Source organism: Artemia sp. Qi Xiang Cuo, chromosome 14 (assembly GCF_049724085.1).
Source record: "Artemia sp. Qi Xiang Cuo chromosome 14, ASM4972408v1, whole genome shotgun sequence".
In the NCBI taxonomy this organism is placed as follows: Eukaryota; Metazoa; Arthropoda; class Branchiopoda; order Anostraca; family Artemiidae; genus Artemia; species Artemia sp. Qi Xiang Cuo.
The window spans coordinates 65,105,185-65,131,400 of NC_142807.1; the positions used below are offsets into that span (position 1 = coordinate 65,105,185).

At 35.0% G+C, this 26,216-nt stretch overlaps 1 protein-coding gene across 1 annotated transcript in view; it reads left to right on the forward strand.

The window, feature by feature from the left end:
* The window catches only part of JMJD6 (Bifunctional arginine demethylase and lysyl-hydroxylase PSR), a 61,431-nt gene that overhangs the window by 2,821 nt on the left and 32,394 nt on the right, over positions 1-26,216 (forward strand). Inside the window, exon 2 of the mRNA XM_089100789.1 lies at positions 23,856-24,064. Within this exon, the coding sequence (XP_088956915.1) occupies positions 23,856-24,064 (209 nt within the window). The remainder of the gene's footprint in view (positions 1-23,855; positions 24,065-26,216) is intronic.

The window sequence follows — 26,216 nt, forward strand, 5'->3', positions numbered from 1 at the left end:
CTATGCATGTTTATTTGTTTTGTTTTTCACAGGGGTGATTGTATCAAACCAATGGTCCAAAATAGCTGGAAGGGACTTTATCCAAACATGAACTTAAAGCTCTTTTTTAAGTGACCATACAGATTGGGCCTGGGAAAGTCTTGTTTTCTTGCTATTTTAGGGCACCAAACTACAACTTTACCCCGAAGAGGATGAATTTTCAATCAATTTAAAATTCAGAGAGGCTAATTGATTTAAAAGTACCAATAAATGTATTTTAGGCTTCCCAGTTGCAAAAGAAGTAATGCCACACGGTGGCAGTACTGGATTTAACGAAGTTGATTCGCTTTATTTGTAATGAAAATAGGTGATGTTTGGTGTTCTGTAATTGCATATCAGCTGCAATAGGGGGAGATGTGTCATTGTTTAGGTGGGGGTAGGATAGATTCCTAAAAAAGTACATTCTAATGGACAAACTGCTTCCTCTTCATGAGGCTTCAGGTAAATGTTGAAAGAGGTAGGGGGGGGGGAGAAGTAGGAATTAATTAAATTGTTTATCTATTCAGCTAATATGTTACATTCCCATATATACCAGCACAGAGGCGGAAAATACTAGGCAGGTCATCATCAGCCCCACCAGGAAATTTCTTTGGGGTGGTAAATACTGCTAGGAACTTAATTTTAGGCAATTCTATATGGTAATTTTTTTTTTCTATTTATACGAAGAACTTTCAAGTACCTTACTTTAGTTGAAAAACTTTTTTTATTTGTTTAATTGCATTTCATGAAACTGTAAAGTTTTATTGAATACAACACTTCTGGTGACACAGAAAAAACAATCATTAGGCCTGTTGTTTTACTCATCTTTGTGCTAAGATCTTACATCTTTTGACAAAGAATGCTTAAAAGTGAAATCTCAGCACTAAGATCTTACATCTTATAGGCTAGTGTTCTTTTGCAAACTTCTTTCATCATTCTGGTCTGATCAGTGGTCTAAGAACATTGATGATTATATCATCAAAGTTCTATCCTCATTGTTCTATATGGCAGAAAGATGGCGTCTTTCACACTTTTTGCTAGCATCAGTGAGTTGTAACATCTTAGAACAAAGATGAGTTAAAAGAATGGAAATCTATGCAGAAAGATGTGAGATCTTAGATGTAAGATCTTAGTGCAAAAGAACAGGCCTATTATTTCAATGATCTCTGTTTGGATTTTGAGTGGTAATCAAACAGTTTGTGGTAACAAACTGTAAGTAACCTGGCTCAATTATAACCAAAACTCTAAAAAACAAATTTTGATACCAAGTGATATATCAAAAGAATTGGCTAATTATGCTGATTTCAAATATATAAGTTTCATTAAGTTTAATTTTACCCATCAAAAGCTGCGAGCCTGAGAAAATTTGTCTGATTTTTGAAAAAAGGGAGAAAGACACCCTCAAAGTTATAAAATTTTTATGAAAATCACACCATTGGATTCAGCATGTCAAAGAAGACTACTGTAAAGGCTTCAAGCTCATATCAGAAAAAATGTTTAATTTTGTAATTTTTGCCAAAAGAAAGTTCATGGATGCATGTTTTTTTTGTTTTTTTTTCCATGGGTAATCGCATCGATCGATCCAGTGGGCTTAAAACGTCGAAAGAGGGTTGGTTCTAACGAAAATTAAAAGTTGCAGCACCCCTTTTAAGGAACCAAAAAACTGGGAGGACAACTAGGCCCGCTCCCATACCACTTTTTCCCAAAATCATCCAATGACAATTTTGAGGTAACTTTTTTCTTCAGCATACTTGAAAGACCCAATATCTATATCTCTAGAGATAAAATGACCCCCTACAGTCCATGGGGAAAGGTTTTTAAGCTATAAAATTCACCTATTGTTTTATTTGTTATTGGGAAGTATGCATACATTTTTTCAGTGGGGAGGGGATGACAAATTTTATGCTGGAAGGATTTTGCACAGGGAGAATTTTCTATGGAGAGGGAAGTTCCCAGGGAGTGACATTTTCAGGGGAAATTTTGCACTGGGTGAATTTGCCAGAATTCCTATACAAATGTCTTTAGGCCTGTATGTCTTGCTTTTTCTTTACCGATTCAAATTTAGCCATGGAGATGCTAACGGTAATTGACCAGGACAGGTTTTTTGCCAGGATTGAATTGTCCAGATGATATTTCTGTGGGAAAGGGGATTTTTCTGTGGAGTAGGGCCCAAATATCCTGGCATTATTTAAAAAAACAGTCAGAAATTAATTATTTTTTTTTTCAAAAGGAAATAAGGAGCAACATTAAAACTTAAAACGAACAGAAATTATTACATATATGGGGGGAGTTGCCCCCTCCTCAGCACCTTGCTCTTTACGCTTAAATTTTGTCCCAATTCTTTAAAAACAGCTGAAACACAAGGGTAGTTTGATTAGAACAATAGGTAGCTTTTTTTAAAGGGCCGAAAAACTGTAGCATGAAGAGCAAGGTGTTTAGAAGGGGGAGCAACCCCCCTAATATACATAATAATTTCTGTTCGTTTTAAGGTTTAATGTTGCTCCTCACTTTCAGTATGAAAAAACTTGTTTTTTTTATTTAATGAAGTTTAGAGACAAACGTTTTTCTAAAGGCAATGGAAAAAGTATGTCAATTAAAGTAAAAGTAATTAATTACAAAAAAATACACAAAACAATAGCCTACTTACAAAAACTAAGATATAAACTCCCAGCATTCAGTTCTGCAGATCAATGCTGAAGTGTTGGATGGATATTTTTTTAACAATATTTACAGTTTTGAACTTGGTTATCAAGCACCAAAATATTTAATGCCTTTAGATTCAATTGTTCATAAAAAGAAATGCATTTATCTAAGTAGTTTGTTCAAAGTTGTTCAAACTAGAGTCCACTCACATGCACTCCATTCACTTTTTTCCAATAATATTAACCTTTCTATTGCTGTTTTGTTACAGTACTGGTATTCTAACTCTTTTATTTGGGTAAAATGTAATAGAGTAGTTTCTAATTCAAAGGTGTTTCTTTGGCTTGGGGTCCGTCAAGGTGGTGTGCTTTCTCCAACCATTTTTAAGTTATGTATTACTCCTATTCTTTCATCTTTGCCTTCGACTTTCATTTCTCATGGAATTGACGTCTTGTATCTTGCTTATGCAGACAATGTTCTCCTTGTCAGTCGTTCTAGGGCTGGGCTCTCACATTCTGTCAGCTGGATCTCAGACCAGTTCAGACAAATTGGGCTTATGTTGAATGTTGATAAGCGTGAATGTACTTCATTTAATTTGAGTGCGAGTCTTCCTCTTAACTGTGGTTTTTTCTCTATTCCCCGTGTCTCTTCTTTTTGGCGGCTTGGTCTTCACATTACTAATAATCTCAAAACACTTTGGGCTCTGACAGTTTCTAATGCAAAAGTAAAAAATCAGATAGGATAAAATTGTCGTAGAAACTTCAAAACAGGCTCAATCAATTGGAAATTAAAGGGCTAGGGCCCTTTCTAATAATCAAAAGTGATTGGAGTGTAACTAGCCCCCCTCCCCCCCACGCCCCTGCGTCCCCTAAACACCGATACACAAAATGTTGAGATAGGCATTTTTTTCATCATAGTTGATTTCAAAATAGAAAATATATTTTTGAGAAGGATACTCCCCCACAACCCTAGGGGCAACGGTTTTAAGTTTTGCCCTTGGGGTATATAAGGTTTTTATAGAAGATATTGTTGTAGAAACTTAAAGAAATGCTCATTTAATTGGAAATTCAAAAAGAGCTCGTGCCCTTTTTAATAGTTGAAAGTGATTAGGGGGCAACTAGCCCCCCCCCATGCCCATTATTCCCACAAAAGCATCCAATCAAAATTTTGAGATAGCCATTTTGTTTAGCGTAGTTGGTTTCCAGATAGAAAATATGTTTTTGAGGACATTCCTCCACAACCCTCTGGGCAGGGGTTATGAGTTATACACTGGAGGCAGATAAGGTTTTTACATAAGGCGTTGTTGTAGAAACTTCAAAACAGGCTCAATCGATTGGAAATTAAAGGGCTAGTGCTCTTTTTAATTGTCGAAAGTGATTGGAGTGCAACTAGCCCCCCCGTAACGCCCATCATTCCCCCAAACACATCAAATCAAAATTTTGAGATAGCCATTTTGTTCAGCGTAGTTTATTTATAGATAGAAAATATGTTTTTGAGGAGGACAATCCCCTAGAAACTTCATAGATAGGTTTTTAAGTTCGAATATGGGGGCATATCAGGTTTAGGAAGAAGCTGGTGACGTATAAACATCAAAACAGGTAATTTTAATTTGAAAGTACAAGAGCCTGTTATACTTTCAATAGTCGAAAGAGAATGAAGGGCACCACGCGCACCTCCCCTCCCCCACATTGCCCCAAACACATCCAATCAAAATTTTTGAGATAGCCATTTCGTTCAGCATATTTGATTTCCAGATGGAAAATATATTTTTGAGGAGGACAGTCCCACACAACCCTCAGGGCAAGGGTTTTAAGTTATACCTTGGGGGCATATAAGGTTTTTTATAGAAGGCGTTGTTGTAGAAACTTCAAAAAAGGCTCATTCTATTAGAAATTCAAAGGGCTAGTGCCCTTTTTATAGTCGAAAGTGATGTTATTTGGGCCATTTTGTTCAGCATAGTTAATTTCCAGATAGAAAATATATTTTTGAAGAGGAAACTCCCCACAACCCTCAGGGCAAGGGTTTTAAGTTATGCCCTGGGGGCATATAAGGTTTTTATAGAAGGTGTTGTCGTAGAAGCTTCAAAACAGGCTTATTCGATTGGAAATTCAACGGGCTAGTGCTTTTTTTAATAGTCGTAAGTGATTGGAGGGGAACTAGCCCCTCCCCACGCCTCTCATTCCCCCAAACACATCCAATCAAAATTTGAGATAGTCATTTTGTTCAGCGTAGTTGATTTCCAGATAGAAAATATCCCCCATAACCCTCAGGGGAAGGGTTTTAAGTTATACCCTGGGGGCATATAAGGTTTCTATAGAAGGCGTTGTTGTAGGAACTTCAAAAAAGGCTCATTCGATTGGAAATTCAAAGGGCTGGTGCCCTTTTTAATAGTCAAAAGTGATTGGAGGGGACCTAGCCCCCCTCCCACGCCCATTAGTCCCCCAAACACATCCAATCAAAATTTTGAGATAGTCATTTTGTTCAGCATAGTTAATTTCCAGATAGAAAATATGTTTTTGAGGAGGACACTCCCCCACAGCCCTCGGTGCAAGGGTTACAAGTCATGCCCTGAGGGCATATAAGGTTTTTTATAGAAGGCGTTGTCACAGAAACTTCAAATAAGGCTCATTCGATTAGAAATTCAAAGGACTAGTTCCCTTTTTAATAGTCGAAAAGTGATGTTATTTGGGCCATTTTATTCAACTTAGTGGATTTCGAGATAGAAAATATAGTTCTAAGGAGGAAACTCCCCCACAACCCTTACGGCAAGGGTTTTAAGTTATGCCCTGGGGGCATATGAGGTTTTTATAGAAGGCGTTGTCATAGAAACTTCAAAAAAGGCTCATTCAATTGGAAATTCAAAGGGCTAGTGCCCTTTTTAATAGTCGAAAGGGATTGGAGGGCAACTAGACCCCCCCCCCACGCCCATCATTCCCCCAAACACATCCAAACTAAATTTGAGATAGCCATTTTGTTCAGCGTAGTTGATTTCCAGCTAGAAAATATGTTTTTGAGGAGGACACTCCCCCAAAACCTTCTGGGCAAGGGCTTTAAGTTATGCCCTGGGGCCAAATAAGGTTTTTATAGAAGGCGTTGTAGTAGAAACTTCAAAAAAGATTCATTCGATTAGAAATTCAAAGGGCTAGTGCCCTTTTTAATAGTCGAAAGTGATTGGAGGGCAACTAGCCCCCCTCCCCACGCTCATCATTCCCCCAAACCCATTCAATCAAAATTTTGAGATAGCCATTTTGTTCAGAATAGTTGATTTCCAGTTAGAAAATATGTTTTTGAGGAGGACAATCCCCCACAACCCTCAGGGCAAGGGTTTTAAGTTATGCCCTGGGGGCATATAAGGTTTTTTATAGAAGACGTTGTCGTAGAAGCTTCAAAAAAGGCTCATTCAACTAGAAATTCAAAGGGCTAGTGCCCTTTTTAATAGTCAAAAGTGATTGGAGGGCAACTAGCCCCCCCCCCCCCCACGCCCATCATTCCCCCAAACACATCCAATCAAAATTTTGAGATAGCCGTTTTGTTCAGCGTAGTTGATTTCCAGATAGAAAATAGGTTTTTGAGGAGGACAATCCCCCTCAACCCTTTGGACAAGGGTTTTAAGTTATGCCCTGGGGGCATATAAGGTTTTTATAGAATGCGTTGTCGTAAAAACTTCAAAAAAGGCTCATTCGATTGGAATTTCAAAGGGCTAGTGCCCTTTTAATAGTCGAAAGTGATTGGAGGGCAACTAGCCCCCCCCCCCCCTTTCGCCCATCATTCCCCCTAACACATCCAATCAAAATTTTTAGATAACCATTTTATTCAACGTAGTAGATTTTCAGATAGAAAATATGTTTTTGAAGAGGACACTCCCCAAAAACCCTGAACGCAAGGGTTTTAAGTTATACCCTGGGGGCATATAAGGTTTTTATAGAAGGCGGTGTCATAGAAACTTCAAAAAATGCTCATTCGATTGGAAATTCCGAGGGCTAGTATCCTTTGTAATAGTCGACAGTGATTTGATGGTAACTAACCCCCCTCGTATGCCCACCTTTTCCCCAAACACATCCAATCAAAATTTTAAGACAGCCATTTTATTAAACGTAGTTTTAAGTTCTGGAAATTAGGTTTTTGAGGATTACAACTCCCCCAAAGCCCTCAGGGCAAGGGTTATAATTTAAGGATTCTCCGAATCTCTCATATTATTTCTTATAGAAGGGATGCTCCTATAAACTTTAGAGAGGGCTCATTTGATTGAAAATTGAAAGTTATTGTTCACTTTTTAAGAGTAAAAAGAGATTTAAGGGCAACTAGCCCCTCTCCCTCCTCCTCGCCCTAAACGCATCAGACAAAAATTTTGATATAGACATTTTGTTAAAATAGTTCAAAGTTCTGATAACAAAAAACTCCGGTGTTGACACAGCCCACCAGGGCCCAGGGGTAGGCGTTGTAAGTTATGCCCTGGGGGCATATAAACAATCAAACAATCATTAATAAGCAATCAATGCAAACAAACATACCATAGATATTAATGTAAATTAATAAATAAATTCAGTTTTTTAAATTAATTTTCTTATGTTACTAAGTTTTAGACAATAGAAAACTAAAGGTCATAAAGGCAATAAGGTTTTGATGTTTTATTGTTTTTTAGTTGTGCACAAGGATTAGTGGAAATAGGGCCACCAACAGGAGGTTTTTTCAAAGCCAGCCCCATCTGCCCACCCTTTAGGATTAAACCCGACCCCCTAATATCCTGTCACTAGTTGTGCAGCTGTGATGATAGCCCTACAGAGTACGTGTTAATGTTTATCCCTTTCGTAATGTTATTTCAGTTTTTTTAATTAATTTCTGTCTGTCTCGAAATTTTAGACAATACAAAACCAAAGGTCAAAAAGACCATAAGGCTTTAAAGTTTTATTGTTTTTTTTTCTAAAAACTCCTCATTTTGTTGTGTACAGCCAGCCCTGCCCGTCCACCCCTTAGTATTAAACCAGACGCCCTGATTTCCTCTCATTTCCAGTGCAAATGGGAGGATAGGTCTGTCCAACCCCGTAATATCCTCGCATTTGCAGCGCAAATGGCAGGATAGCTCTATATACTGCTTGTGAATGGTTATCTCTTGTGTAAAGCTATTTTAGTTTTTTAGATTAATTTTCTTATGTTACTAAGTTTTAGACAATAGTCCCAAACATATCCAATAAAAATTTTTAGACAGCCACTTAATTAAACGTATTTTTAAGTTCTGGAAATTTGGTCTTTGAGGATGACAACTCCCCCACAGCCCTCAAGGCAAGGGTTGTAAATTAAGGATTCTCTGAATCCTTCCCATTATTTCTTATGAAAAGGATGCTCGTATAAGCTTTAGAGACGGCTCATTTGACTGAAAATTGAAAGTTCTTGTTTACTTTTTAAGAGTCAAAAGAGATTGGAGGATAACTAGCCCCCTCCCTCCTCCAAGCCATAAATGCATCAGATCACAATTTAGAGATAGAAATTTTGCTAAAAGATTCCAGAGTTCTAATAAAAAAAAACTCCGGTGTCGACACAGCCCATCAGGGCCCGGGGGGAGGCGTGGTAAGTTATGCCCTAGGGCATAATTATTAATGGGGGTTCTTAACTCATGGCAAGGGATTTTGTTTGGGAAGAACACATAGGAAACCCATTATAATTATCCAATTATAAGGTTAAAATACATACTCTGTGATAGATGCGAAATTGCTTTGGCACACAAATTCCTATTAAGGTCAGTTCCAAACAGTGATGATCCCTTTTTGTAAGCAAGTGCAATGGTCTAAACCCCCTTATAGAAGCAATTTTTTCAATAAATTCATTGTTGTCAATCGCTGTCAACAAGTTATGAAAGCTGTCTATTGTTCATATATAAGGTTTTTATCAAAGAGGTAATCGTATAGACTTTGAAAAAAGCCTCATTCGATTTAAATTGAAAGTTCTAGATCTGTTTTTTAAAGTCAAGAATAATTGGACAGTAAGTACCCCCCCCCCCCTCATGCCATAAAAACTTGAAACTTTTTGCAATCAAAAACGAACAAAAATTAATTAAAAAACAACTTACCTAAAATTAAGTTTTTCAAAGAAAATTATATGCCATTTTAAACTTACGCTCAGCAGATACAAATACCTGTTAAAATTCAAACTCAAAAGGACCAGAAATTACTATTAAAGAATAATTGAAACCCAAAACGAACAGAAATTAAATAAACAATCATAGCAAAAACATACAACAAGTAATATATTTTTTTAAAAATAAATTTTTTTAGATTTTAAAATAAATTTTAAAATTACAGTAAAATTTTGAACTGATGAGCTTTTAGCAATTAATATCATTATGCATCAAATATTCAGATTAATTTATTAGTTCTTTTCAAGATTTGTCAAGACAAATATAGTTTCACTACAAACAAAATTTGGATACTGCCCCCTTCTTTAACTGTAAAAACCTAAACCCTTCTGTGTCATTGGTACTTCACTGAAAACGAATTACTCGTATATTACAAATTTATTATTTTCTATTTCTTACAGCATTGAAAATAAAAATAAAAATTACAGTGAAAAAAAATCTTAAACTCATGGATCTTTCAACAATTAATATCATTATATATCTAATATTCAATTTGATTTTGTTTATACTTTCCAAGACTGTTCAAGACTCATATAGTTTTGCCATTTTTTTCAACTCTGCCATTTTTTCTAACTAATCGTGTTAGTTTGTTATGAAAACATTTTATGGCTTCTAGGCATTTCTATTTGAGCGGAAAACTGCAACACAAACTTTGTGGAACATGCATTTTCTTGCATGAAACACCAAAACATAATAAAATGTCAAGTTTCGGAGTGTTCCACCCCTCGCAAGCAAGTGTCATTGGTATTTTTTAATTCGAATGGTCAATTTAGGGGTTGGAGGGTAGGCTAATTCTCTTTGCAGCCCCATTTCGTCGTGGTTTGTATCACATTTTCAACACCTGGCGTCCAGACTATCATATAATCTACGAAGCATACAACTACCCCAAATCAGTATCAATAAATAAATGAAACCCATAACGAATAAAAATTAAAATAAATATTAGAGTCAAACTCAAAACGAGCATATATTAATATGAGTAGGGTTTAAAACCCCATTTCTTTCTAACAGCCAGAATATAATATGTACTTTACTGAAAAAAAATTCAAATGAGTTTACTGAAAAAAAAATGTGCATTGTCAATTTAATATACCTATGCTGATATTTATTCCCTAAAATCTTAATTAATTTTTGATTTCTTAAAGTTACAAAAGTGAATTTCAAAGAATTGTTTTCAGTAAAGCGCCAATGACCCAGTAGGTTTTAGGCTTCTGCAGTGAGGCGATACCCAAACTCTTGTTTGTAGTTATTTTTATTCGATTCAAACTTGATTTGCATATTCTTTTTAAGTTTCACTCGTTTTAAGACTTATTTATTAATGTACATTAATATATATTGTATGTTTGTTTGCATTGATTTTTTATTTAATTTCTGTTCGTTTTAAGTTTCATTTATACTTTAATAGCAAAAAATTTGTTTTCGTTTTAAGCTTGATTTTCATATTCAATCTAAGCATTACTCGCTTTAAGATCTATTTATTAATTTATATTATTAATTGTTGTATGTTTTTTGCTATGATTGTTTATTGAATTTATGTTAGTCTTGGGTTTCATTTATTCTTTAATAGTAATTTCTGGTCGTTTTGAGTTTGAATTTTAACAGGTATGTGTATCTCCTGAGCTTAAGTTTAAAATGGCCTTTACTTTTCTTTTAAAAACTTATTTTTCAGAAAGTTCTTTTTAATTAATTTTATCACAATAATCAATGGTAGTGTGATAATTGCACCTGGAATTAACCATAGATTCAAGGAGAGGGTCAAATGTGTGTGCTTCTGGTTTACCAGCCCTACTTGGTTGATCAAATATAATTGAATTAAGAATAGAAGAATTCAAAAGAAAAGAGAAATCACCCATAATTATCACATACAATAAATCCATACATAAAAATATTTATGGAATTGCACAAATTATTTAAAGTATCAGGCCGTAGTATAGAGTGACATCTGTTGCTATTACATTAGCTGCAGGTTTCCTCGATTGACAAACATATAATGGAAATTAGGCAACATGAAGGTGAAAGGATCTCAAACAAACATAAAGAGATATCAGTAGGATGGCTCATTTTATTCAAAGTATTGGCTCAATTTATAATGTGGGACCAGTAAAAATTATGTAAGCTGTAAGTATGCTGACACGAAAAAAAAATATGATAGTAATCAGCCTACATGAAGGTGATAGGATCACAAACAAATATAAATAAATATCAATGGAATGACACATATTATTCCAAATATTAGCCCAAAGTATAATATGGGTAGTAAAAAATTATGTGAGCTACATATGTACTGACAGGAAAAAAATATGATAGAATTGAGGCTACACGTGATAGGATCACAAACAAAGATAAAGAAATATCAATGAGATGACATATATTATTCAAAGTATTGGCCCAAAGTATAATATGGGACCAGTCAAAATTATGTGAGTTGCATGTGTGCTGACATGATAAAAATATAATAGAATTCAGGCTACAGGAAGGCGATAGGATCACAAACCTAGATAAGGAAATAATAGTGGCAGGTGGCACATATTCATCAAAGTATTGGCCCAAAGTATAATGTGGAACCAGTCAAGATTATATGAGCTGCAATTATGCTGAAATGACAAAAATATGAAAGAAATCAGCGTGCATAAAGGTTATAGGATCACAAACTAACATAAAAAAAAAATAATAGTGGGATGGCATATATTATTCATAATATTTGCCCAAAATGTAATATGGCACCAGTCAAAATTATGTGAGCTGCAAGTGTGCTGACATGACAAAAATATTATAGAAGCCAAGCTACATGATGGATCATAAACAAACATAAAGAAAAATCAGTGGGAAGGCACATATTATTATAAGTATTAGCACAAACTGTAATGTGTGACCAGTTGACATTATGTGAGTTACAAGTATATTGACACGACAAGAATATAATGTAAATCAGGCAACATGAAGGTGACAGAATGACAAACAAAGATAAAGAAATATTAGTGGGAAGGGACATATCATCCAAACTATTGGCCCAAAGTGTAATATGGCACCAGTCAAAATTAAGTGAAGACAGTAAAGAATAATACAGAATTTTGTAAGACCATAAACTAAATTCCTGCAGGATCGATTCATTGCGTTGTAACAAAATGGATTCAAATTCATCAACTTTATTTTCTGCATTTGCTGTGCACAAATCATTTTATTCTGATCATTGAACGTAATCATTCTTCCAGATTTGGTTTTATACAGGATATCACCTTTATTGGACCAAACATTACGTAAGCCAAGCTTTGACTTGGCATATGAAAGAAGTTGTAAGCGTGGTTTTGTAAGCGTCTCAGAAAATAGTATCCCAGATCCTTTCAAATACTTCTTTTGTCTGACAAGCAGTTGACGAACTCCTAAGTTGGAAAATTTTACAATTATGGGTCTGGGTTTTGAAGATGGTTTGCCAATTCTTTTGGCTGATACAACATCAGACTGAATAATTGGTATGCCAGGAAATATCCCAGCACATAGTGACAAGAATCGACTTTCAGTGTTTTCAATGGAGGCATCTTCTTTCACCCCAAAGACAATAATTTGGTTGCTTAAAGCCTGCTGTTCAAAATGGTCATTTAGTCTTGCCAGGTTGAACTAAATAGGCTGGAAATAGCTTTCAAAGTCTTTCCTGGATGACTCTAAAGTAGCCAAAGACGATTAAACAGAAAATACGCGTCTGTTATAACTTTCAAGGGTTTTATCCACTAGATTACTGAGATCTAGGTTGAGGCCAGTATACACATCCTGTTTGATTGCATCCAGCTTATCTGAAAAGATAGTGACATCATGTTGCATGAATGTCTGTTCCTCTTTCATTTTAACCACTGCCTCATCTACCTGGGAAGAGATCTTAGCAAATATAAGGTCTTCAAGTAACCCTTTCACTGAAGATTTAAGATTGTCAGGTTGCAGTGAATCTGCTAGCATTTTATGTTTGATTTTTATGCTATTTATGTGGTTAGTGAGCATGAGTAGTTACTCTGAAACAGATTCTGATCCAGAGAATTGGAGTGAGCTGTCAGACCTTAGTTTCACGAGGTGGCTTGAGTTGACTTTTCATTTCTTACCTGATGTAAACAACAAAACAGGAACAGAATAAGCAGTGGTATAAGACAGTTTGGGTATAAGGCAGGATATTGTCCACAATCTAGTAACAAATTCCAAATTACAAAGCAGGGGATTGTGAAATTTGAAGAATATAGAGCAACCAGCACAAAACATCAAGCATCAACAGTATAAGTGGCGTTAACCCAAGGATTGACTACTGTAGGCAATTTACAAGGTAAAATTGGTATAGGTCTCACCTGATGAGTCCCCTCTTACACCCCCAGGGATGGGGGCTGCTAAGTACGCCTGCCTTTACCCACTGGTAGGCAGGCAGAACCAGTACTCCAGGACGCTTAAAGTGTTGCTGTTTATGCCAGAAAACCTCAAATTTATCTTACTAATTTTAGCCACGTCTTTTCAAATTTAAAATTTTTTGCCCTCCCAAAGGTTTTCGTTGAGATTTATTAGGCTAGGCTAAGCCTATGGTAAAAACCAGTAAATTTGTCATTTTCTCAATTATCTGCTAGCTAAAGCATGAACATACCATTCAGTGTGCATATGAACAGTCTCTCCAAGTAGTAAGGTTCTCTGGTAAATTCCCTGATTACCTCACACAGGGGGTAACTAAGAAAAAGACATATATTAATAACCAGATTCTCATTCTGAATCCAGTAAAATTGGAGATTTAAATTACTTACCTAGCTAAAAAAAAACTCTTGCCTTTAAAGTCAGAATTGCATCCTGAATCCAAATATGGTAAATATTTTGTTGTTCATTTGATTGACCTAAAAATAAATTGAACATAGCACTAGACGCCATTTTTTATGCACTTTCTGAATATAATAATTGCTTTTCTTGCATATTCAATTTTAAGCATTTTAGGACCCTTGAAAATAATAATTTCATTCTATATTTTTTTATATAAAAATGGGTCATAACATTTGTTTCAAACTTACTATTTCATTATAAATCCATTTTGTAAAAGTTGTATAATTCATAAGCATTGATTTGTCAAGATTAAGTTGATTTTTAAAAAAATTAAAAGAATTTTGCTGTTTTTCTTCTTGTTCTGTTAGGCCAATTAAAAACTGCTGTTTCACCTATTTGTCAGAAAATATCGAAGTTGACAGAAGAAACATGGCGGATAGAAAAAAGGAAAAATTGTTTTGTATATTTTATTCAACTTAATCATGATAAATCAATGTTTGTGGATTATATAATTTTAAAAAATGGATTTATTATCAAGTAGTAAGTTTGAAATGCATGGTTTAAGCCTTTTGTATGTCCAAAAACTAGAATTTTTTTGGTCATTTTCAAGGGTTGAAAAAGAGCTTAATTTGAATTTGTAAGAGAAGCAATTATAATATTTGTAAAGAGCATAAAAAAAGGTATCAAGTGTTATATTTTCTTTATTCATAAGTCAATAATATGAACAGCAAAATATTTACCCCAAATATAACATTCATCTGCATTAAAAATTGACTCCCCCCCCCGGCACCCCTCCCAAATGTGCTAACATATACCCCGAATCATATATAAGCATTAGATATTCTACTTAAGACACTATTCTTCAAGTTGAATTAACACTTTGTTCAAACACTAGAAAATTCATGTCTAGTGCTTTGTAGAATAATAGGCTACCCTTGTTGTGGTTAACCTTAACCACAGTAATGTTATTATTCTACACAACACTAACCACTTTAATGTATTTATCGGGTATACTGTATTAAAAGGATAGATATCGGGTATACTGTATTATAAGGACCTTTGCTGAAGATTTTCTATTGGCTAAATCAAATGCTTGCTCATAATCTATAAAGACTAAAGGGGTCTGGTGACTCAGGTGCTTCTCAATTAATAGTCTTGAGTTAAAATTTTGTCAATGCACCCTCTCCTCTTCCTAAGACCACACTATTCTTCTCCTAAAACTTTATCTTTGGTATCTCTTAAGTCTAGAAAATATTATACTAAGTTATTTGCTTCCGGCAGATTTTAAAAACACCCATTTTTGTATTTTCATCAAAACAAAATTGAAGAAAACCCTTGCCCCCTCCCAGTATTTTTTGTGAATTGGTGCTCTTGCCGCCATCACAACCCCTTCCTGCTAATGACGTTAGATACAAGCCTTTGCCATATGTAAAAGCTTACTAGTTTGGTTAAATTTGTTTTCAATTTTGTTGTACAACCTGGTTGTTGATGAGAACTAAGGGCTACAGTTTTGTGTTTGACCTCTTGAATTAAATTAAAAGAAAAATAATAATAATACCATTTGATCCCTATTCAGAACTTTTTTCCAGATACAGCAGTTGCTACCATGACAATTGCATCCTAGTACCACTAATGCCGTACCCCAAGGGGTCATCACCAACTAACTATTATATAAACTTTTCTCTAAAATTCAAGTTTTATGCTAATGGTTAAAACACATTGTACACAAACAGTTTTTGGGAAATTCAAAATATTCACTATTGTACATTCTACATTATGCAAAAACAAATTTGGCAGGACCTCTTAAGTACTTGTGCTGTTTTAATCAACTATAAAGTTTGTTGCATGCTTCCATATTTTGGGCCTAATTATAGAAGCCCAAGCAAGGGATACAAAGGGATTCTAAACCCTTCCCTATTATTAAGGGCGAAGGAGAGGCTCCCCTTAAAATAAAGGTTGGGGAATACATCATAGCTCAAGCTTTCAGAGTCCATCATCAAGAGGGTAAAAAGAGTCAAAATGTGTTTCCACAATGTTAAAACATGGGATGTTGAGGTATCATTAGCCACCCTCCCTCACTACCTTGCATGTTTTGTGTTTGGATTCAGAAGAACAGCATATTACTGAAAATATCTTAGAAAGTAGATTCTGGATCACTTGTCCTTGTCAGTGCTACAGGATTTTCTGAAATTAGTGAGTCTTAATAAACCTCAATACTGACTAGAAACATTTCTCAGCGGATCTCTTTATAAAAAATTCTGGCCATTCATTGAGTAAAATGTAAGCATGAAAAGTTTTTTTTTTTACAATGAGTAGAATAAGGCTTTAGATAAATATGTGTTGTGTCATTACATGATTTGACTGTTGTGGGGAGCATTGCAGTCCCTGTAAGGTGTGCAAGCAACAGGTTACAGATTAAAGGGTGGTCTAGCAATCCAAAACTTGTGAGATCTTGTGCACTGTCAAAGATGTGTCCGAATTTTTGGCACAATAATGGGGAACCACAAAGTGGAATAGTAAGCCAGGCTAGAATCCATTTTAAGTGGAATGCTAATGAAGTGTTTGGTGCCCACCCAACAGCACTGTAAGAACATTTTGAACAAAATGTTCAAACACATGGTGCACCCACGGACCACCTCCTTTCTAATATGTTACCCAAGGCTCATTATTCATAAGAACTTTTGATTTTAGGTCAATGTGATGTAAAGAGAGACTTTGCACATTCTTCTATTGTGTGGTGATTACCACCATTAAGGAAAATTTACAAAAAAGAATTGCAAGGGTTGTTAAAGATTTTTTTTTAATGAACATACCAAAAAACACCATTCAAAATCTAGGGGAGGAGGAATACCTCAACCCCCTTCTAATTCAACCTTGATTGCCACAAGCCATTTTATTTGTAAAAATACTAATGCCAAAATCCTTCTTCAGTTCGAACAAACTTTCAGTACCTTTTTTTTCCTTTGCTAATGAAAACCCCTTTGTACTATAACTTCAACTATTAAATAGATCTAACATGATGTGTACTTACAGAAATGGTCATCATGTCAAGCAGAAGTGGTATGATCACACCATGGGAGATACAGTTGCAGGTCTATTTGTCAAGGCACTGTTTTAACATTTTCAGAAGAATAGGGAATTGGCAGAATACTTTACTTTTCTGCCAATTTCTGGCTATGATAAGGTGGCTAATATTTGGGGTACCAGCATTTTAATTATCTCCCAATTTGCAGAAATGGTACTTTGTACGAGAATGTTTCACTATTATTTCACTTGGGAATTAGCATAAACAATGTGTTTTCAGAAAGCTAGGACATTGGCCTTCACTGATCAAATTCTTCACATATATGATATTTGATTTGAGGCATTGATAAAAATGCATTTCAGTAATTGTAATTAAATTATTGCTCAGTTAAAGAGTATGTTTATGTTTTAAGCTCTTTCCCATAGACTTCATAGCAGTATTTCTTTTTTTTTTTTTTTTTTTTTTTTTTTTTTTTTTTTTTTGTTACTAGACATAAATTATGTCCATGTTGATTGATTGCAAAACAGTAAAAGGTCTTCTCCACACAAAAGAATGAGTGGAATTTTTTCCCTCATCCAATGGATTAAAACGACCCTCTCCATTGTAAATTTCGTGAAAACATTCTAGAATGTGCAGAAGTTTGGATATTTTGGCTTAAAAATCAACTTCCTGCATATTATAATAGTTGATGTTCAATTATTACTGCTACTAGCAATAACAACTCACTAAAACACCATACCGCCTGATGCCAACCCAGCTCTACACACTCCTCTGTCCTAATCTATTCAAAGCTTCTCTCTTTGAAAGAAGCTTCATTCCTTCTTTAAAGCAATGACATTTTATTTGCTTTAAAGCCTTTCTTATAACCTCTTCCAACTTCTTTCTCTTGTTTTAGCCCAAGCAAGTGGTATAGGACAATATTCTTTGCGCAGCTTAATTTTTGAAATACTACTGTCAGTCAAATGGGTACCCAACAATATCTAGATGATTCCTCTGGAAAATATCTAACAAATCTTCCAAAGTGCCCAATTTTCAGAACCAAACTTGACCACTATCATCGCTGTAACTTCCATTGTCTTAATCTTGGTTGGCAGGATTATCTTCCTATTCTTGCAAACTTTCCGAAGTATGAAAAAACACCTGGGGCCTTGGCCATTCTATTATTTACATCTTTACCATCTTAACCAAAAATAATACCCAGGGAAGTGGTTCTATCCACTTTATCAATCTTCTCATTGCACAAGATTACCTCTTTACTATTACTACTACTATTAACAACTCACCGCAGCACCAAGCTGCCTGAGGCCAACACAGCTACGCACGCTCCTCCTCCACCCCAATCTATTCTAAGACTTCCTCTTTGCACTCTCCAACGATGTTCCGATTTCCATTAAGTCTTTCTTTATGACGTCCTCCCACCCCAGACAGGGACGACCTGCTTTCCGTTTAACCCTAGATGGTTGGCTGAAAAGAACAACCTTCAGCAATCTTTCATCCTTCATCCACACAAAATGCCCTAGCCATCTAAACCTTTCTTTCATTATAGCCCTAGAGAGCGGTATTGAACCACATTTTTCGTATTGCCTATTGTTTGAAATACGGTCAGTCATCCGGGTACCCAGAACTATCCTTAAGCAATTTCTCTGGAAAACATCTAGCAAATCTTCATCCGCTTTTCGGAGCGTCCATGCTTCAGAGCCATATTTGACCACTGTCATCACTGTAGCTTCTAATATTCTTCTTCTTCTATTTAACAGCAAGCGGGCGGGCTTTTCAGTAAAAACTATTTAGCCCTTTTCCTTTTGCTTCACTCTGTGGGCTACAGAGCTACTGGCTTGATTGCCTCATATTTATTAGATATATTCAGATATCTTTCAGCAGATCTTTCGACTCTAGGAGTTCAAATATAAGATGACAGATGTTGATTTCTATGCTCTGTGTGCAGGTATAGTTGGCTAGGCTTTTGGCTGATAGTGGGATTTTGTGGTGTTTGAAGTATTTTAACAGTTTAGAAAGCAAGGTATGTTGTGCAGACGTCAGCATATTACATTCAAATAGGCAATGGTCAATTGTTTCATTATTCATATTACAATGCCTGCAAAGAGGGGACAGGGGAATTGAACCACTTGAATTAGAAAGCTTATATGAGAATGCAAGGAAATTTAGTCCATTTGTTCCAGAACGAATTTGATGATAAATTTTTGAAAGATACTTATTGGGAAAGGGGGAAAAAATAGGATTAATCTTATTAAAATCAATATCTGATAGCCTCTATCGGTAAATATCTCTAAGTTGGATTGGTCTCCCACTTGGCTGGTCAATATTTATAGCATTGTTTGCTATTTCATCAACCTGATGATTACCACTCATGCCAGAGTGGCTAGGAATGTACTGAAAGTAAGTTTTTATGCCACTTGAAGCAAGATTATCAATAATACTGAGACAATAATAAGTGTCAATGTCCAACATATATTGAGGAGCTGAGGCCAGCAACTCAAGGCTTGATAAAGAGTCGGAAAAGATGATAATATTATTCGAATTTTCAATCAAAGGTTGGTTTTGCTTAAGGTGTTCTAATGCCATGATTATGGCATTTAACTCAGCAGACATTATAGACAAATTATTAAATAATCTCTCACCCATTGCAATATTCAGGTGAGGAAGGAAAACACCACTTGCAACCTTCTCATTCATTTTTGACCCATCAACAAATATTTGGAAGTGATTTTTATAGGTAATTTTATTGAGTTCTGCAAATTTATTCTGAACAAAAGCAATGGGGGTTAAATGTTTATTCCATTTTGAAAATTCAGTATTTATTATGGGAAATGACCAATTCCATGGAGGGGATTGGGGGAAAGTAGGTGCAATAGACTTTGCTGGTACTGGGAACTTCTTTTGAATATTGGCATACTCATCTGCAATACCTCTATACATGGCTGGATTTCTTAACCAATTATGTAATGTGTGTGAGCTATTTGATTCAATTTTTGTAAGATGTTTTATCGAGAGAAAGCTACGTCTCTCCCTTATTGTTGTTAATCCACTCTCCATAAGCAGAAACTTGGTGCTTGTGGGTTTCCTAAGTCCAAATATGAGACGTATTATATCATTTTGTGTTGTTTCAATTTTTTGCATCTGGGTCTTTGCACATGCACCATAGACAATGAGCCCAAAGTCAATATGGGGTCTTAAATGTGATTTATAAAACTGGAGTAAGGTTTTCTTCTTACAGCCCCAGGGTGTGGAAAGAAGTCTTTTTAGTATATTTGTTTTTCTATAGCATTTTTTTATTGTGTTTGAAATGTGGAGGTGGAAATTAAGTTTTTGGTGAAGCATGAGACCTAGGTAATTAATATGATTATCTTCTGGAATAGTTGTTTTATTTAGAGTTAGTTTTGCATTAACATGGTTTCGCTTCCGGTGAAATTGGATTATTTTTGACTTGGTGGGTGTAATGGGTAAATCTGAATGTTGAGAGAATTTTTCAAACTGGAAAAGTTACTTTTGCAGATTTGACTGTGCTATCTGAAAGGTGTTGCCAGATGACCATAGCACCAGATCATCAGCATATTGTAGATTCGTGTGGGGTAGGTTCATGTCCCAGAGATATAGGGCAAATAGGAGGCAACTGAGGACTGCTCCCTGAGCTAGGCCTTTGGATATTGTCTTTTGGGGTGAAGAGGCTTAACCAACACAAACAATGAAACTTCGTACTTATATGAAGGATTTAATAAAGGATACTAGCTTAGGAGGTACTCCAATGTTTGCAAGTTTATTTAAAAGGATTTGGTGGTTTACATTGTCATATGCTCCTTCAAAATCTAGGAAAGCTGCCACTAGGACATTATTTTTTGAGAAAGATTCATTTATTGCATTTGTTAGCAAAATGAAAGCATCTGTTGAGAAGTGGTATTTCCTGAATCCAGTTTGAGTGTGTGGGATCATGTTATTTTTCTCAACAAACCAGAGGAGTCTGTGATAAATAATTTTCTCCATTATTTTCCCCATCACAGGTGTAATCATTATGGGCCTATAAGACTCAGGGTTATCTTTTGGTTTATTTTTCTTTAGGATTGGTAGGAGGGACGAACATTTCCATATATTGGTGAACATAGAAGATGCCCAAGCATGATTATAACAATTTATCAGTTTTTTTTTGTATGAAGGTGTGAGATTCTTTATCCATGTGGGGTGTATATTGTCATAGCTGCTGCTAGTTTTGGACCTAATATGATGTATTGCATTATTCAATTCCTGGATTGAAAATGGATTAGTTATGTACTCGGATCCTGGGCGTGGTTGGTAACTAGGGTTCATAGGAATTGTGGACAGTTTGCTTTGATTATTTGATGTTTGCTTATTAACAAAAAAAGTTGCAAATAGGTTAGCCTTTTCAATATCATTGTCATAATGGGTATTATTATGTATAAGCTCAGACAGGAGTGGGTTGGGAGAAGTCTTTTTCCCACATATGTGGCTTATGACTTTATGTATAATTGGCTCATGCGTTTCTCTGGAGAGATTATTTGCAAAATTATTCCAGTATTTATACTTAGCATCTATTATAGTCCTTTTTAGATTAGATTCTGCTTGTAATTTTTTTAAATATGTAGTAGGTGTTGGTTCTTTTATGAATTCTGTCCTAGCTGCCTTTTTTATCCTCCATTTATTTAGGCACTCATTTGTCCACCATGCTTTAGGAATTTGTTTAGGGACTGTTTTCTTAGGTGTTGTCCTGGGGATCGCATGATTAGCTGTATTTATTAGTAAAGATGTCAAGGCTTCAGCATGTGTGTCAACTGTTGTGTTAGAAATGCATGAACTTTGGGTGAAACTTGTAATTTCATCATTTAGCTTATTTTGGAAAATAGACCAATTTGCTTTAGTGTTGATATATTTGGAGGTATGAGATGAAGTTTCAGCAGGTTCATTTAGGGAGCAAACTAAAGCAATGTGGTATGTACATAGACTATCAATTTTATTTATGTAAATTTTGTTCAAAAAATTTAAAGACACAATTTGTAGGTCAATTGTGGAGAATTTGCCACTTTTGGGTTTAAAATATGTATTCAGGTTTGGAGGGGTAGCAACAGCTAATTCATTATTATTTGAAGTCATATGCTCAATAAATTTACCAGCTTTATTTGCTGGTTTATTCCCCCACAAAAGGCTGTGGGCATTGAAATCACCACAAATAATGATATTATTTAACATATTAGAATTATGTATATAATTAAAGAAATCCTTGGCATCTGTCGTTTGGCCATTAGGGTTATAAAAGCTTATTATGTAGGTTTTTAAATTATTCAGCCAAACACTTATACCAATTATTCTAATCTTGGTTTGCAGACTTATCTTCCTATTCTTCCAGACTTTTTTTAACTGTGAAAAAACACCCTGAGCCTTGGCTATTTTATTTTTAACATCTTCGCTGTTCCCACCATCTTTACTAATAATACTACCAAGGTAAGTGAAGCTGCCCACCTGATTAATTTTTTCATTACCCAACGTCGCTTTTTCATCTTCACTTATTCCTAGCCTTAGTGACTTAGTCTTCCTAACATTAATTTTCAAACCAATTCTAGCACCCTGAACTCGCAAAACCTCTAAAACTTCATTCATTTTGCTCACACTTTCATCTAGGATGCTTAAATCATCAGCATAATCCAAGTCCAGGAGACTTTTTCCTCCCATTTGATTCCGTGGTCTCCCATAGCCTTTGCTGTGTTCCTTAGGACAAAGTCCATCAAAATAATCCATATAAATGGGAATAGAATGTGACACTGCTTATTTCCTAATTCTGTAGAAAACTGGCTAATAACCACATTTCCTATCTTAACCACAACAATGTTGTTCTTGTACCTAGCACTAATTGCTTTTATACCATACAAGGATAGGTCCTTCACTAAAGCTCTTCTATTGGCTGAATTAAACACTCGTTTCTATTTATTTATTAATACCAAAATACAGTAAGCTTGTCACACTAAACAATTATACAAAAGTCTATGACAATGTTGACAACATAGTACAGACACACAATTCTATGAAAAGTAACACACTCTGAAAACATAATAACTGAAACATACAGCAACATACCAAACTAATTGAAACATATCCGATAATAACTGAAACATACCAACAAGTAAGCCTACAAAATAACTGAAAACATACTGGTCACAAATCAGCTAATACAAAAAGTAAAAATATTCTCAAAATTGATTGTAATATTACCTAGTATAGAAATCTGTAGAGGCTAAACTACTTTTGAAAGACTGGACCATGGTTCTTGCAACTATTTCTGATGGAAGTGAATTCCACGTCTTCCACACTCAGCTAGACAAAGAGTTTTGGCCTATTCTTTTCTGTGAACATGGTGGGTAAATTTTGTGTTGGAGTGGTATTATCAATGTTCCTAACAATCTGGAACGTATGTTTGTTTCAATTACTTCTATAGTTTACACACCTGCTTTTGGGAACAATAGTAAAGTCATAGAGAAAGTCCTGGTGAATTTTTTGGTGTTTTAACATTTTTTCTTTGCCTTTTCAAAAAAAGGTGGGGAGGGGGTCTTATTTCCTTGTCATCTCACTTGCTGGGGTATACACGTTTGCACCTACACAGAGAGGGGGGAATTTGTTTTTATGTCATTTGAGGCCCCCCTCCATCCTCTCTCCATCAGGGTGCTATGAATTTTGAAGAGTGAGGGGATTAGTCATCCCTTATCTCTGCATTTGCTGAGAAATACAGCAAGCCACTTACACAGGGAGGCAATGTGTCTTTAGTATTTTAAAACCCCCCCCCCCCCTCCAATAAGTATTTAACATGTGTCTCTGCATTTTCAAAGAAGCGATTGTTTCTTCTCCCTTGTCCCATAATTTCCTTGTGTGTACTGGACACAACGGCCTTACCCCAACCCAGCCCAAACTCTTATAGTACTCCCACTCTTTAAGAATAGCAGTCTGTTCCTATGTTTCTTGATTTTCGATGACCTATGAAAGTTTGTGACATCTAAAAACAATAAGTTTTTTAGAAAAGGTAGGGACCAAATGTAGTTGAACAGAAATTGTATCATAATGTGGTCTTGAAATCAATTAAAGTAAAAACCTCAAAGAATCTAGAGCCCTAACTGACAACACTGCTCTGCAAAATCTGCAAAAAAGAACTAATTTAGTTACATTTACTATTTAATCCTTGATCTGCTTGCTTTTTTATATTTAATTGCTGACAATTCTCTTTTTTTTTCTTACCTATTTCTTTTTGTATAGAATTAAGCACACCAAGTCTCTGGACAGAACAGAATTATGCACTAACCTTTGACTGCAGTCCACACAAAATAGAAGATAATGTTGAAAGGATTTCTGTTCATAATGTTTCAACTGGAGAATTCATCGAGAAATTTGAAAAGACCTATCAACCTGTAGTTATTACTGGCATTCAAGATTCTTGGGATGCTAATGCCAAATGGACTCTGGAGGTAGAGTAGTTGTTTTTCTGATTCTTTTAGTAATTTTGCCACTATGTAGTTTTAATTTATTCTTTACTTATTTTTTATTTTTATTCATTTGTTTATTTGACATTAATTTAATTTACTACATTCACTATTAATCAATATATTATTTAATAATTAAGAAATTGAACTAATGTATTTACAATTTAATTTTTTTGATAGTTTTGGCACTCTTTAGTTTTGTTTATTCCTTTTTTTTTGTTTATTTCTGTTAATTTATATTAATTTAATCTACTGAATTATTTTTTTAGTTAATTAATAATTATTTTATATATTGACCCAATTGATAATCTAATATATATTTAATAATTATTAGTAAATACTTTAATTAATTATTAATGAATAAATTAGGTTAATTTATCAATAATGAAGTTTGGCACTATACAGTTTTTATATATTTTGTTTTTTAGGTTATTTAATTATTTATATATTTGTAAATACATAGAACAAATGCCAAATCAATGAACTCCGCAAGACAAATTGGAGAAAATTTTTGAAAAAAAAATAACAGTGACTGGTTATGACTATAATGTAGTGATACCTAGGAACAGAATTTTTTTTGTGTTGTATATTTTCAGTTTGAAAAAAAAACCTTAAATGGTAGCCTTTGACCCCCGTTTTGACAGATCAAGAAAATCAAATTTAGCCCGTGTTTTACTGACATTTACTTTTACTTTTTCTGTTTTCTCTGGCAATAGTTGGGCACTGGAGTGTCTTAGAAAGCTGTTTACAGGCTCATTTGAAACTAATACCTAGATCTATATGTTTTTTTTTTTGTTTTTTTTTTTATTCGTTTTCTTTGTTTTTTTGTAAATTCGTCTTGGCAAGGCCATTATAAAATGCCATATGACTCCAAACTTGTCTTGTTTTCTTATTTTACTTGTGGAATTTCTGTATAAAATACGTTTGTCACTGTTGTGCTTTTCGTCTTTTCAATATCACATATGCTGCAATAGCTGTAGCCTAGTAGGAGAAAACCATGGCTTTTTGTAACCAAAATTTGAAAAGTTAATTTTCAGCAAGAATGTTTCATTAGAAAAAGCATTGCAAATTCCTTGTATAATATTTTTTTTGGAGCAGCAATTTTCTAATCTGTAAATCTTTGGTTTCTGCCCTATGCCTCTCAAAAAGAAATTCAAAATAATTTTTTTGCTTTTCAGTATTCCAAGATTAGAGACTACTTTTCATTAAGATTTCAGGTCGATCAGAGAACAAATCTCAAGAGAGGGGACCTGAATATTTTTGATAAGTGAAAAAAAAATCCACTGGTTCGACTGGGATTGCATTTTTAACGGAATGTAATCTGTAGAAAAGGGCTATACCCCCCCCCCTCCCAAAAAAAGTTTTAGAGATTTAGCAATGGACCAGCAGCTTCCGGGTATGTGTATTGCAGTTTTTAAATGATATCTCTGCCTCATTTTTTTACTTTCAAGTATTTTTTTACTGCAGGCTACGTCATACTGAAATTTCAACCTTACGGCCATTCCTGTCCACTCATGCCACCACCTCACCCTTTCTTTCCTTCATACTTTTGGAGGTCCATATTGCGTGAATTTAGCCTATGTAGAAGTGTAGACCCTCTACATTTTGACCATGGTTTCTCTTTTTTTTTTTCAGACTGTGCTCTTGTGCTCTTCATACACATCATCATTTCATTCATACACTCACATACACATCAATTAGACCCTTTTGCATTTTGACTGTGATTCATGCACACTGTTCAGATACTTTGGTGAGACATTCTTCATTCCCTTTACCACATACACTCTCATACGCATCTGCAAGACACATTGAAATCAGAGGAACCTTCACCGTTTTGACCATAGTTCATACGAGGCTAGGCATTTACCCCTCCCCTCTCTTCCGGCTGGTTGGTCTCCAATTACTTTCGACTTATAAAGAAGGACCAGAACTCTCAATTTCTGACCGAATGAGCATCCTCCGAAATTTCAATGACCATGAGGTGGAGGTGGGAATGAAGAAGGGACAGAATGACCAAAACAATGTTTTGGTCATTCTGTAAAAAGAACAAGTCGGTATAATCTTGAAGCGAAGCGCGATGATTTTATCGACGCCGCTAAAATTCTTTGTTCGGTTAAATAAAGACCACGAAAATACT